The sequence below is a fragment of the Mus musculus genome, chromosome X (assembly GCF_000001635.26).
Source record: "Mus musculus strain C57BL/6J chromosome X, GRCm38.p6 C57BL/6J".
NCBI lineage: Eukaryota > Metazoa > Chordata > Mammalia > Rodentia > Muridae > Mus > Mus musculus.
This window is the reverse complement of record NC_000086.7, coordinates 57477582-57490179: the sequence shown is the minus strand read 5'-3', so window position 1 is coordinate 57490179 and position 12598 is coordinate 57477582. Positions and strand designations below refer to the sequence as shown.

The window sequence follows — 12598 nt, the reverse complement described above, 5'->3', positions numbered from 1 at the left end:
AGTAAGGATGCTTCAATCCCACTTAGAAGGTGTAAGAAAATAATCACGGAAGGCAGAGAGAGGGAGAGTCCTGGGTGGGAGAGGGGAGGGGAAAAGGGGAACAGGATCAGGTATGGGGGGGAGCAGGAGAGAAGCCCAGAGGGCCAGGAGAATGAATGGAAATATGCAGCCTTGGTGGGGGTGTGAGGTGGGGGGGGGGGCACTCTAGAAAGTAACAGAGACCCAGGAAGTAAGATACTCTCAGGACTACATGTGGGTATCCTTAGCCAAAATGCCCAGCAATGGGGAGAGAGCACTTGAAGAGTCCACCTCCAATAGGTAGACAGGGTATCAAGTAGAGGGATGGGCTTACCAACTCATAGTCAAAATTTCTGACCCAGAATGGTTCCTGTCTAAAAGAATTGCAGTGACAAAAATGGGGAAGAGACTGAAGGAAAGGCAGTCCAGTGATCAGCCCAACTTGGGATCCATCTCTTGCGCAGTGGGGTGGGGGGCACCAAGGCCTGACCTTATTACTGATACTATGATTTGCTTACATCAGGAGTCTAGCATGACTGCCTTCTGAGAGGCCTAACCAGCAGCTGACTGAGACAGATGCAGATACTTACAGCCAACCATTGGACTGAAGTTGGGGACCCCTATAGTTGAATTAGGTGAAGGATTGAAGGAGCTGAAGGGGATGATGACCCCATCAGTCTTACCTAACTTGGACACCTGAGCTCTCTAAGATACTGAGCCACCAACCAGGCAGCATAGAAGAGCTGGCCCTGTCCCTTGCCTGGGCAAAGTGGGAGAGCTGGCAGACTAAACAACTTAGCCACCACCCAGGCCCAGATCCAGGGCATTGGTTTGGCCCACCCCAACTTCTATCCCATGTATTCACTGCTGCAACTCATGAAGGGGGAAGTGCTGTAGAATCAAAGCTGAAAGATCTTTTTAAACAACAGTATAGCTGAGAGGAGCCCTGGTGAGGATCCAGTATTGATGATGTAACAGAAGCCAGAGATCTCGAACCAGACCAATGACTCACTGCAGTGAACATTTGTGAGTAAAGTTGTTTGGACAAGAAAGGTATACTGTGGGCCACACCATAGCATACTGCAGCTTCCACGGCAAAATGGTTTGGTTTTACTTTGTGTTAATTTTTATCTTGTGTTTTCTTTTGGTGGGGAGGTTGCAAGGTCAGAGGGAGGATATGGAGACTCAGGGAGATGAGTGGGACTGGGGTGCATGATGTGAAATTCACTAAAAAAAGTTTTACAATGTGTTTCCTTTGTGCTGATTATTTTAAATAAAACATTCTTGACATTACAAGAAACTAAGTCTTAGAATCCATCTTTTAACCAATCTATTTTCTTCTACTACTCAGTATTTTGTATCAAAGAAACTGAGGCCAGACAGGGAGGTTTTGCATTTATAAACAGTTTAACTGAATGTAACTTGGAGCATACATATATATGTATGTCAACACATACAGAAGTATTTGAAATCAAGGATTATGTGCTTTGAAATATTTGGACAAATTCATTAATCCTCTTTTATCACACCGTAGATTGTAGTAACAAAGAAGAAGCAAGAAAAAAATCCAATTGTCCCTGAAACAAAATGAAAAAAGATTTTTGTTAGCCAGATATCATAGTAAGTAAAAGAAACTTTCTTAAAAACACAAATATGTCTGTTTCAAGGCAGTCTGCTAAGTCTTTAAATCTCAACATTTATATATTATCAAGTGAAAGTCACTAGGTTCAGCTGTCACAGTGGCACAGAGCAGTATTCCCAGCATCTGGGATGCTGAAGCAGGAAGATCAAAGGAATTCAAGGCCATCTTAGACTACAGAGTAAGTCCCTGTCTCAAAACAAGATCAACTGTCAAGCTCTCTCGCTATACAATCAGGATGAGCAGTGAGGCCAGAAGTGGTCACAGGTGAGAGAATCCCTTCTGATGGAATTCTTTGAGTTTCTAACCAGAGCCAAAATTAAACACAAATGATCAGCTTATGTTCTCCATTTCAAAGAAGCTCAAAGCTATCTTCTGATATACACTTCTTGTAATATGCTTCAAAGTTTAGACATTGTAAGCAACCAGGCTGTGGAGATGGCTCAGTCAGTAAAGTGTATGCCACACAAAAATGAGGGACTGAGTTCAGATCCCCAGCACCCCCTTAAACTCTGGGTGCTGTGGGGGTACACCTCTAATCCCAGTACTGGGAAGACAGAAACATGTAGACTCTGAAAGTTCATCAGCCAAATAGGATGGCCAATTGGTTAGCTTCAGGTTCATTAACGGTTTCAAAAAATACTGTGAAGACTGAGGAAGATCCCTGGCATGAACATCTAACCTATGCACATACACACACCCCATACACACAGAGACACAAATATAAGATATCATTAGCATTATACATAATAAAATGGAATATAAATCCAGAGTACCTATTAGTTTTCAAATCTAATTGTGTTATTATAAACATGAAAAAAATCCCATTTCTCAGGATTCATGTTAAAAAAAAAACCCACAATCTTATAAAAGAAAAACACTTAATAACAGAAAATTGATCTTAATACTATGGTTTAAAACATATAAAACAAAATTTTTTTTAAAAAGCCAAATGTTCCTCAAAGAAGTTATTAGCTATACTGTAGCCTAGGTAAATGATGAAATAATATAGTCACCAAAATGATAAATATAAAGACTTATTAGCAGTATAGGGAAATCTTTGGTTGATGATTTTGGGGGTGTTTGTTGGAGACAAATTCAGAACTGGCCCTGAAATTACTAGCCTCAAACTTGAGGTGATCTTTCTGCCTCAGTGTTTCAAGTGCTGGTATTACAGGCATGTTCTACCAAGACTGGCTGTAATCTTTATAGATATTAGATATAAAGAAATTTATATCCTAACTCCCAAGCATCACACCAATCAATATTGGTGTAAACTGGATTAGATAAAATAGATCATGGACAGTAAGAGATACATTTATACTTCAGGATGATAAAATTATAAGCAAATGTTTCCTTCATATTATAAGAACTTTCAAATGAATTCAGGCAGTGGCCACACACATCTTTAGTCCCAGCGCTTAGAAGGCAGAGGCAGGTGGATCTCTAGATGAAAATGGCAATAAAATAATTCCTAATAATATATTGATATATCCATTGATCAGAGCAACACACAGCCTTCATCAGAGAAGTTTCTTCTTCCAGTACATGGTAATTAAGAGAGAGGCGCAAGCCCATAGGAAAACCAGCAGTCTCAACTAACCTGGACCCCTGAGATCTCTGAGACATTGAACCACCAACCAGGCAGCATACACCACCTGATATGAGGCCCCCTCCCTCCCTGCCACATACACAGTAGATGACTGCCAGTTCTGGCCTCAGTAAGAGAAAATGTGCCTAGTCTTCCTTGAGAAACTGGAGGACCCAGGGAGTGGGGAGGTCTGGTGAGGTGGGAGGTAGGGGGTGGGGACATCGTTGTGGAGAAGGGGGGAGGGGGAATAGAATGAGGAACTGTGAGAGGGTGACCAGAAGGAGGGTAACAACTGAGCTGTAAAAAAATAACAGTAATAAAAAATAAAAAAGATGCCAGACAGTGGTGACACACACCTTTAATCCCAGCACTTGGGAGGCAGAGGCAGGCAGATTTCTGAGTTCGAGGCCAACCTGGTCTATAGAGTGAGTTCCAGGACAGCCAGGGCTATACAGAGAGACCCTGTCTCAAAAAACCAAAGAGAGCGAGAGAGAGCGAGAGAGCGAGAGAGAGAGAGAGAGAGAGAGAGAGACAATGTACAGAGAGTGAGAGACTTTAAAGTCCTCTGCTGTAAATGTGATGTCTTTATCACATCGCTCCTCTTAAAGCTAATGGATCTATGCAGAAGAGGAGTCAGAAAGATTGTAAAAGCCACAGGTAGTGGATGACTTGAAAGAAAAATAATTTTCAAGAAGCATCAGGGCTATATAAGTTCCCTGGACTTATAAAAACCCACCTCCAGCAGGAAGACAGTACATCAAGTGAGGGATGGGGTTACCATCCCACAGTCACAACTCTGACCCATAATTGTTTCTGTCTGAAAGAATTACAGGGATGGAAATGGAGAGGAGCCAGAGGAAAAGAAGGTCCAGTAACAGGCCCAAAGTGGTATCCAGCTCAAGGGGAGGTCCCAAGGCCTGACACTATTACTGAGGCTATGGAGTACACTATCACTGAGGCTATGGAGTGCTCACTAAAAGGTATCTATCATGACTGCCCTCCAAAAGACCCAACAAGCACCTGAAAGACTCAACCAATGGATAGAAGCTGCTGACCCCTGTTGTTGAATTAGGGAAGGTTAAAAAAGCTGAGGAGAAGGGTGACCCTGTAGGAGGACCAGCAGTCTCAATTAATCTGGACCCCTGAGATCTCTCAAACACTGAAGACCACCAACCAGACAGCGTACACCAGCTGATATGAGGCCCCCAACACACATACAGTAGAGGACTTCTGGGTCTGTGTTCATTCAGAGAAGATTCATCTTACCCTCAAGAGACTAGAGGCCCCAGGGAATTTAGAGGTCAGGTGGGGTGGGAGGTGTGAACATCCACATGGGGACGGGATGGGGTGGGGAGAGGTATGAGATGTGGAACAGTCGGAGGGTGAGCAGGGATGGGGAGAAATAAAATATGGAATGTCAAAAAATAAAAATAAATAAATAAAATGTTAAAAAAAGAAAAGAAACATCAGGGCTGATACACATATGAACTCACCGAGTCTATGAAAGCATACGCAAGAGCTGCACAAGTTCAAGCCAGACAAAATCCTAAAACAGTGAAAGGAATGTGGACACAAGATCTCAACCCTTAACCAAGAAATTGTAATTGATAGCTGCTAGAAGAGGGAAAACCAGTTTTCTTCAGTGGAGAGACACTGAACATATCAACTACATTCTAGGGAATGCCATGTGCTAATAAGGAAGTAGTGGATAACAAAATCTGAACTCCATTTAAGATAAGGCAGACAGACAGAGCTTCAAAATAGAACAATCTTGGAAAAAGACATGCCAAAAATCATACTTTATGATCTAATGTTTCCATGATCTGATTGATAACCACAATAAATTAAGACAGTTCCCACACCTGTAATGTAGTATTAAAATGGATACAGAAACATGGTAACATGATAGTATCTCATGTCTTCCATGCTTTCAAGAATGATACTCATGTTATACTCAGGTATAACAGGTTCTGTCCCCAAGGGAATTCCAATTCTTTGGGAGAGATAAGATAAGAAGGAGTGCTGTTAAGTATCATATTCTATATATGGCATGGTTACTGTGATGGTTTGTACATTCTTGGACCAGGGAGTGGAACACCCCAGTGTATTAGAGATGTCAGTACCATGGGATGATCACCAAGAACAGCAGCCATAGTGGAGTGGATCAACCTGAGCTTAGAGTGCTGTAGAGGGCAGAACTGGAGAAGTGATGCCAGCCCTGAGGAAGAGTCCAAAAGATCAAGTGGAACCCCAGACACTGAAGCAAGAAGCTGTAACATTGAAATTGCCTTGGAGACTCAAAGGTGTTAAAGATGCCAGAGCCATGGGATACATGCTGAGGAAAGCTGCTAACAGGGAGTGGAACCAGCCCAGGAGAAAGAAGTCTGTTGCAGTCAACAAAGGTGAAAAAGGAGTGGAGATCTGAAGACCGCTTTGACATCAGCCATGGAGATGCAGAGTTTGGAGTTTACACAGCTGGTTTCCTGCCTTGCTTTGGGGATTACAGTTAAATGATTGGATGAATCTCAGAAGAGACCTTGAACTTTGGACTTTTAACATTGTTGCGACTGCTATAGACTATGAGGACTTTGAAAGTTGGACTAAATGCATTTTGCATTATGCTATGTTTAAGTATGGCCCCATATAGACTCATGTGTTTGAACAAGTCTATGGGGACCAGGGAGTGGAATGTGATGGTTTGTATATCCTTGGACCAGGAGTGGCACTATCTGAAGGTGTGGCCTTGTTGGAATAGGTGTGACCTGGTTGGAGTGGGTGTGTCACTGTGGGTGTGGACTTAAGATCCTCACCCTAGTTGCCTGGAAGTCAGTCTTCCACTAGCAGCCTTTGGATGAAGACATAGAACTCTCAGCTCTGCCTGTACCATGCCTGCCTGGATACTGCCATGCTCCCACCTTGATGGTAATGGACTAAACCTCTAAACCTGTAAGCCAGCCCCAATTAAATGCTGTTTTTATAAGACTTGCATTGGTCATGGTGTCTGTTCACAGCAGTAAAATCCTGACTAATACAGTTACCATAACCATAAATTTATAATAGCTGTGTTTACATTCACACTATCTATATAAGATCAAACCATCCAAGTGTCCAGCAGTGAGAGAAATAACAAAATATTAAGATGCATATCTTGGGGGAACAGGACACTAACTTCGGTTGGGAGACTTTTGTGTGATGTGAAATATCAGTGGAACATGCAATTGCTGTATAGTTCGCAAAGAAGATACAGAATGGAGAGCAGTGAGCATTGAGGAGATAAGCAATGAGAATGAGTAAGCTCTAAAAAGTGAAAGTACAGAAAGGAAAGACTAATGGATTAAAAGGGTAATAAAGTCAGAGTTAAAGGACAGAAAAAAGGAAAGCATTAGAGCACAGAGAGGGACACAGGGACTAATGCAGATGCTGAATTTCATATGACATTACTCAAACCTATTATATGAAATATGAGTGATGTTAGTGAAGTTAAGGAATGTATTAGATAACATCAATTTGCTTTATCAAGAGATCATTATCCGGGACTGGAGAGTTAGCTTAGCATTAAGGGCACTGGTTGCTCTTTCAGAGAACCTATTTTTCATTCCTAGCAGCCATAGAGCTGCTAACAATATATCTGTAACTCCAGTTCCAGATGATCTAATACTATCTGGCCTCCATGGGAACTGCACATATATGGTGTGCAAACATACATGCAGGCAAAATGCCTGCACATATAAAATAAATGAAATCTTTAAAGAGAGAGAACCCTATTTATCATTGGAATTCACTATTGAGCATACTATGACTAAAAGAAAATCAAGAATAAAAGTGGTAGAGACACCAATGGGGAGGGAGATATATCAGACAATACAACCATTCAAGACTACATCTATTTTAGAGGGAAAAAAAACGATTCTTATAATATGGTTCTCAGGAAAAGGCAAACTGATTTAAAGTACATGTTAACAAAAGAAAAAAAAAGCCAGAAGTGATTGTCTTTTGTCTGCTAAATGCCTCTTATCTGGGGCTTGCTGTTTTGTTTTATTTTCTCTTGTTTTATAGTTACCTAAGTAGGAGAATTTAAGTTTGATCTGAACACACACATAAAAAGCCAGGTATGAATCAACAATAGTCCAAAATTATTGAGTAGTAAATTTCAAAAATAAATGATTCCTAAGTTGAAAATTGTATGCCATTCTGAATAGCATGATGAAATCTTGCATCCTTTCTTCCAGTTCTGTGTAGGCTAAATCTATGCCTTTGCCCACTCTACTATATATGCTACCTACCTTACTTACCATTTAGTAGGTGTTTCAGTTTTCAAAACTATCAAAACACAGTGTTTCTGTCCAAGTAACCCTTACATAAAAGACTACATCACAATCTCTACATAATTTACTCCACTTCAACAGGTAGGCACTGTATTATTTTACATCATTGCAAAAAGAGAAAGGGTATAGTAAAAAAGATATTTAAGGAGAAAGTGAGATATCATAATCATATAATATTACTGTAAATTGCTTTAAATTTTTATTTTATTATCAAGTAAGTATTAATTTCTTACTTTACAAGATTTGTAAATTATTACAAATCTGTAGGTATAATAAAACAGTGTTTGTGTATGAATGTGTGTGTGTATATATATATATATATATATATATATATATATATTGTTCAGTATTATTTATGGTTTCAGGCGTTCCCTAGGGTCTTACATTGGTGTCACTTGAATATGAGGAAACTTCTATGTATTTAACTAACTGTACACTACATAAATAGATATCTCATGGCATGGGATAGATAGAGTGATCACAAACAAAAAATATGAGGAATTTAGACTCCATTTACAGACATTGGTAATGATCACTCTTACAAGCAATAATGAGAGAAAGAAAGCATCTGCTTGAGCCATCTTTGGTCCTGGATCCCTCAGAGACCAGTCTGCACAGGTCAGCTCACAGACGGCGAAGGCTGAGCAAACTGACTGCAGAAGAGACACAGCTTTTGGGACAGGTAGAAGCTACACAGCTTCTGGGACAGACCCCATTTCGGGCTCCAGACATCCGGGCACCTTCCCCGCCAGGGGAGAGGTATCCACCAGGGAGGGCTTTGCCGGATCAGGTAAGGGAGCCCTGGATCCCTCAGAGACTAGTCTGAACAGGTGAGAGTGCGGACTACAGAAGCAACACAGCTTCTGGGACAGGCAGAAGCGACATAGCTTCTGGGACAGACCCCAGTTTCAGGCTCCAGACATCTGGGCACCTTCCCCACCAGAGGACAGAAGTTTGCCCTGGAGGGCTCTGACCACCAGAGCAGGTGGGAGAGCCATCTTGTGTCCCATGTCCCTCAGAGACCAGTCTGTGCAGGTGAGCATGCAGACTGCAGAGACAACACATCTTCTGGGACAGGCCCTGTTTCAGGCCTTCATCTTCAGCCAGGAGGCAGGTCTGAACACCAGATATCTGTGCACCTTCCCTGTAAGAGGAGAGCTTGCCTGCAGAGGGAACTCTGACCACTGAGACTCTGGAGAGAGCTAGACTCCCAGGTCTGCTGACAGAGGCTAACAGAATCACAGGAAGAACAAGCTCCAACCAGAGACAACTATAACAAATAACTCCAGAGATTACCAGATGGTGAAAGGCAAACGTAATAATCTTACTAACAGAAAATAAGACCACTCACCATCATCAGAACCCAGCACTACCACTTAAGCCGGTCCTGGATACCCCAACACACCCGAAAAGCAAGACTCGGATTTAAAATCATATCTCATGATGCTGATAGAGGACATCAAGAAGGGTTTTAATAACTCACTTAAAGAAATACAGGAGAACACTGCTAAAGAGGTAGAAGTCCTTAAAGAAATACAGGAAAAAAAAAAACAACCAAACAGGAGATGGAATTGAACAAAACCATCCAAGACTTAAAAAGGGAAGTAGAAACAATAAAGAAAACCCAAAGTGAGGCAACGCTGGAGATAGAAACCCTAGAAAAGAATCTGGAACCATAGATGCTAGAATCAGCTACGGAATACAAGAGATGGAAGAGAGAATCTCAGGTGCAGAAGATTCCATAGAGAACATCGGCACAACAATCAAAGAAAATGGAAAATGCAAAAAGATCCTAACTCAAAACATCCAGGAAATCCAGGACACAATGAGAAGACCAAACCTACGGATAATAGGAGTGGATGAGAATGAAGATTTTCAACTTAAAGGGCCAGCTAATATCTTCAACAAAATAATAGAAGAAAACTTCCCAAACCTAAATAAAGAGATGCCCATGAACATACAAGAAGCCTACAGAACTCCAAATAGACTGGACCAGAAAAGAAATTCCTCCTGACACATAATAATCAGAACAACAAATGCACTAAATAAAGATAGAATATTAAAAGCAGTAAGGGGAAAAGATCAAGTAACATAAAGGCAGACCTATTATAATTATACCAGACTTCTCACCAGAAACTATGAAAGGCAGAAGATCCTGGACCAATGTTATACAGACCCTAAGATAAAACAAATGCCAGCCCAGGCTACTATACCCAGGAAAACTCTCAATTACCATAGATAGAGAAAACAAAGTATTCCATGATAAAACCAAATTCACACATTATCTTTCCACGAATCCAGCCCTTCAAAGGATAATAAAGGGAAAACACCAACACAAGGACGGAAATTAAACCCTAGAAAAAGCAAGAAAGTAATCCTTCAACAAACCTAAAAGAAGACAGCCACAAGTACAGAATCCCAACTTTAACAACAAAAATAACAGGAAGCAACAATTACTTTTCTTTAATTTCTCTTAATATCAATGGATTCAATTCCTCAATAAAAAGACATAGACTAATTGACTGGCAACAAAAACAGGACCCAACATTTGTTGCTTACAGGAAACCCATCTCAGGGAAAAGGACATACACTACCTCAGAGTGAAAGGCTGGAAAACAATTTTCCAAGCAAAAGTTCTGAAGAAACAAGCTGGAGTAGCCATTCTAATATTGAATAAAATTGACTTCCAACACAAAGTTATCAAAAAGGACAAGGAGGGGCACTTCATACTCATTGAAGGTAAAATCTTCCAAGAGGGACTCTCAATTCTGAATATCTATGCTCCAAATACAAGGGCAGCCACATTCATTAAAGAAACTTTAGTAAAGCTCAAAACACACATTGCACCTCACACAATAATAGTGGGAAACTTCAACACCCCACTCTCATGAATGCATAGATCGTGGAAACAGAAACTAAACAGGGACTCAGGGAAACTAACTGAAGTTATGAAACAAATGGATTTAATAGATATCTACAGAACATTTTATCCTAAAACAAAAAGATATACCGTCTTCTCAGTGCCACATTGTACCTTCTCCAAAATTGACCAATAATTGGTCACAAAACAGGCTTCAACAGATACAAAAATATTGAAATTGTCCCATGCATCCTATCAGATCACCATGGACTAAGGCTGATCTTCAATAACAACATAAATAAGAGAAAGCCAACATTCACATGGAAACTGAACAAAACTCTTCTCAATGATACCTTGGTCAAGGAAGGAATAAAGAATTTAAAGACTTTTTAGAGTTTTAATGAAAATGAAGCCACAACATACCCAAACCTAGGGGACACAATGAAAGCATTTCTAAGAGGAAAACTCATAGCTCTGAGTGCCTCCAAAAAGAAACTAGAGAGAGCACACACTAGCAGCTTGACAACACACTTAAAAGCTCTAGAACAAAAGGAAGCAAACTCACCCAAAGAGGAGTAGACATCAGGAAATAATCAAACTCAGGGGTGAAATCAACCAAGTTGAAACAAGAAGAACTATTCAAAGAATCAACCAAACGAGGAGCTGGTTCTTTGAGAAGATCAACAAGATAGATAAACACTTAGCCAGACTCACTAGAGGGCACAGGGACAGCATCCTAATTAAAAAAAATCAGAAATGAAAAGGGAGACATAACAACAGATCCTGAAGAAATCCAAAACACCATCAGATCCTTCTACAAAAGGCTATACTCAACAAAACTGGAAAGCCTGGACGTAATGGACATTTTTTTAGACAGATATCAGGTACCAATGCTAGATCAGGGTCAGGTTAATGATCTAAACAGTCCTATATCCCCTAAAGAAATAGGAGCAGTCATTAATACTCTCCCAACCAAAAAACCCCCAGGACCAGATGGGTTTAATGCAGAGTTCTATCAGACCTTCAAAGAAGATCTAATTCCAGTTCTTCACAAACTATTCCACAAAATAGAAGCAGAAGGTACTCTACCCAATTCATTTTATGAAGCCACAATTACTCTGATACCTAAACCACAAAAAGACCCAACAAAGATAGAGAACTTCAGACCAATTTCCCTTATGAATATTGATGGAAAAATACTCAATAAAATTCCCCCTAACCGAATCCAAGAACACATTAAAACAATCATCCATCCTGACCAAGTAGGTTTCATTCGAGGGATGCAGGGATGTTTTAACATATGGAAATCCATCAACAAAATCCACTATATAAACCAAACTCAAAGACAAAAAACACATGATCATCTCGTTAGATGAGGAGAAAGCATTTGACAAAATCCAACACCCATTCATGATAAAAGTCTTGGAAAGATCAGGAATTTGAGGCCCATACCTAAACATGATGAAGCAATCTACTCCAAACCAGTAGCCAACATCAAAGTAAATGGTGAGAAGCTGGAAGCAATCCCACTAAAATCAGGTACTAGCCATGGCTACCACTTTTCTCCATACCTATTCAACATAGTATTTGAAGTCCTAGACAGAGCAATTCAACAAAAAAAAGGAGATCAAGGGAATTCAAATTGGAAAGGAAGATCAAAATATCACTTTTTGCAAATGATATGATAGTATATATAAATGACCTAAAAATTCCACCAGAGAACTCCTAAACCTGAAAAACAGCTTCAGTGAATTAGCTGGATATAAAATTAACTCAAACAAGTCAATGGCCTTTCTCTATACAAAGGATAAACAGGCTGAGAAAGAAATTAGGGAAATAACACCCTTCACAATAGTCACAAATAATATAAAATACCTTGGCATGACTCTAACTAAGGAAGTGAAAGATCTGTATGATAAGAACTTCAAGTCTCTAAAGAAAGAAATTGAAGATCTCAGAAGATGGAAAGATCTCCCATGCTCATGGATTGGCAGGATCAAGATAGTAAATATGGCTATCTTGCCAAAAGCACTCTACAGATTCAATGCAATCCCCATCAAAATTCCAACTCAATTCTTCCAAGAATTAGAAAGGGAAATCTGCAAATTCATCTGGAATAACAAAAAACCTAGGAGAGCAAAAACTCTTCTCATGGATAAAAGAAC

At 40.2% G+C, this 12598-nt stretch overlaps 1 protein-coding gene across 2 annotated transcripts in view; it reads right to left on the bottom strand.

The window, feature by feature from the left end:
- Window positions 1–1406: 1406 nt before the first annotated feature.
- The window catches only part of Gm364 (predicted gene 364), an 88007-nt gene continuing 76815 nt past the window's right edge, over window positions 1407–12598 (bottom strand). Inside the window, exon 17 of one of the 2 annotated variants that reach the window (NM_001128625.2) lies at window positions 1407–1595. In NM_001128625.2, coding sequence (NP_001122097.1) covers window positions 1528–1595 — 68 coding nt within the window. In that variant the 3' untranslated portion in view covers window positions 1407–1527. The remainder of the gene's footprint in view (window positions 1596–12598) is intronic. The other variant, XM_006528008.2, reaches the window with a different exon arrangement.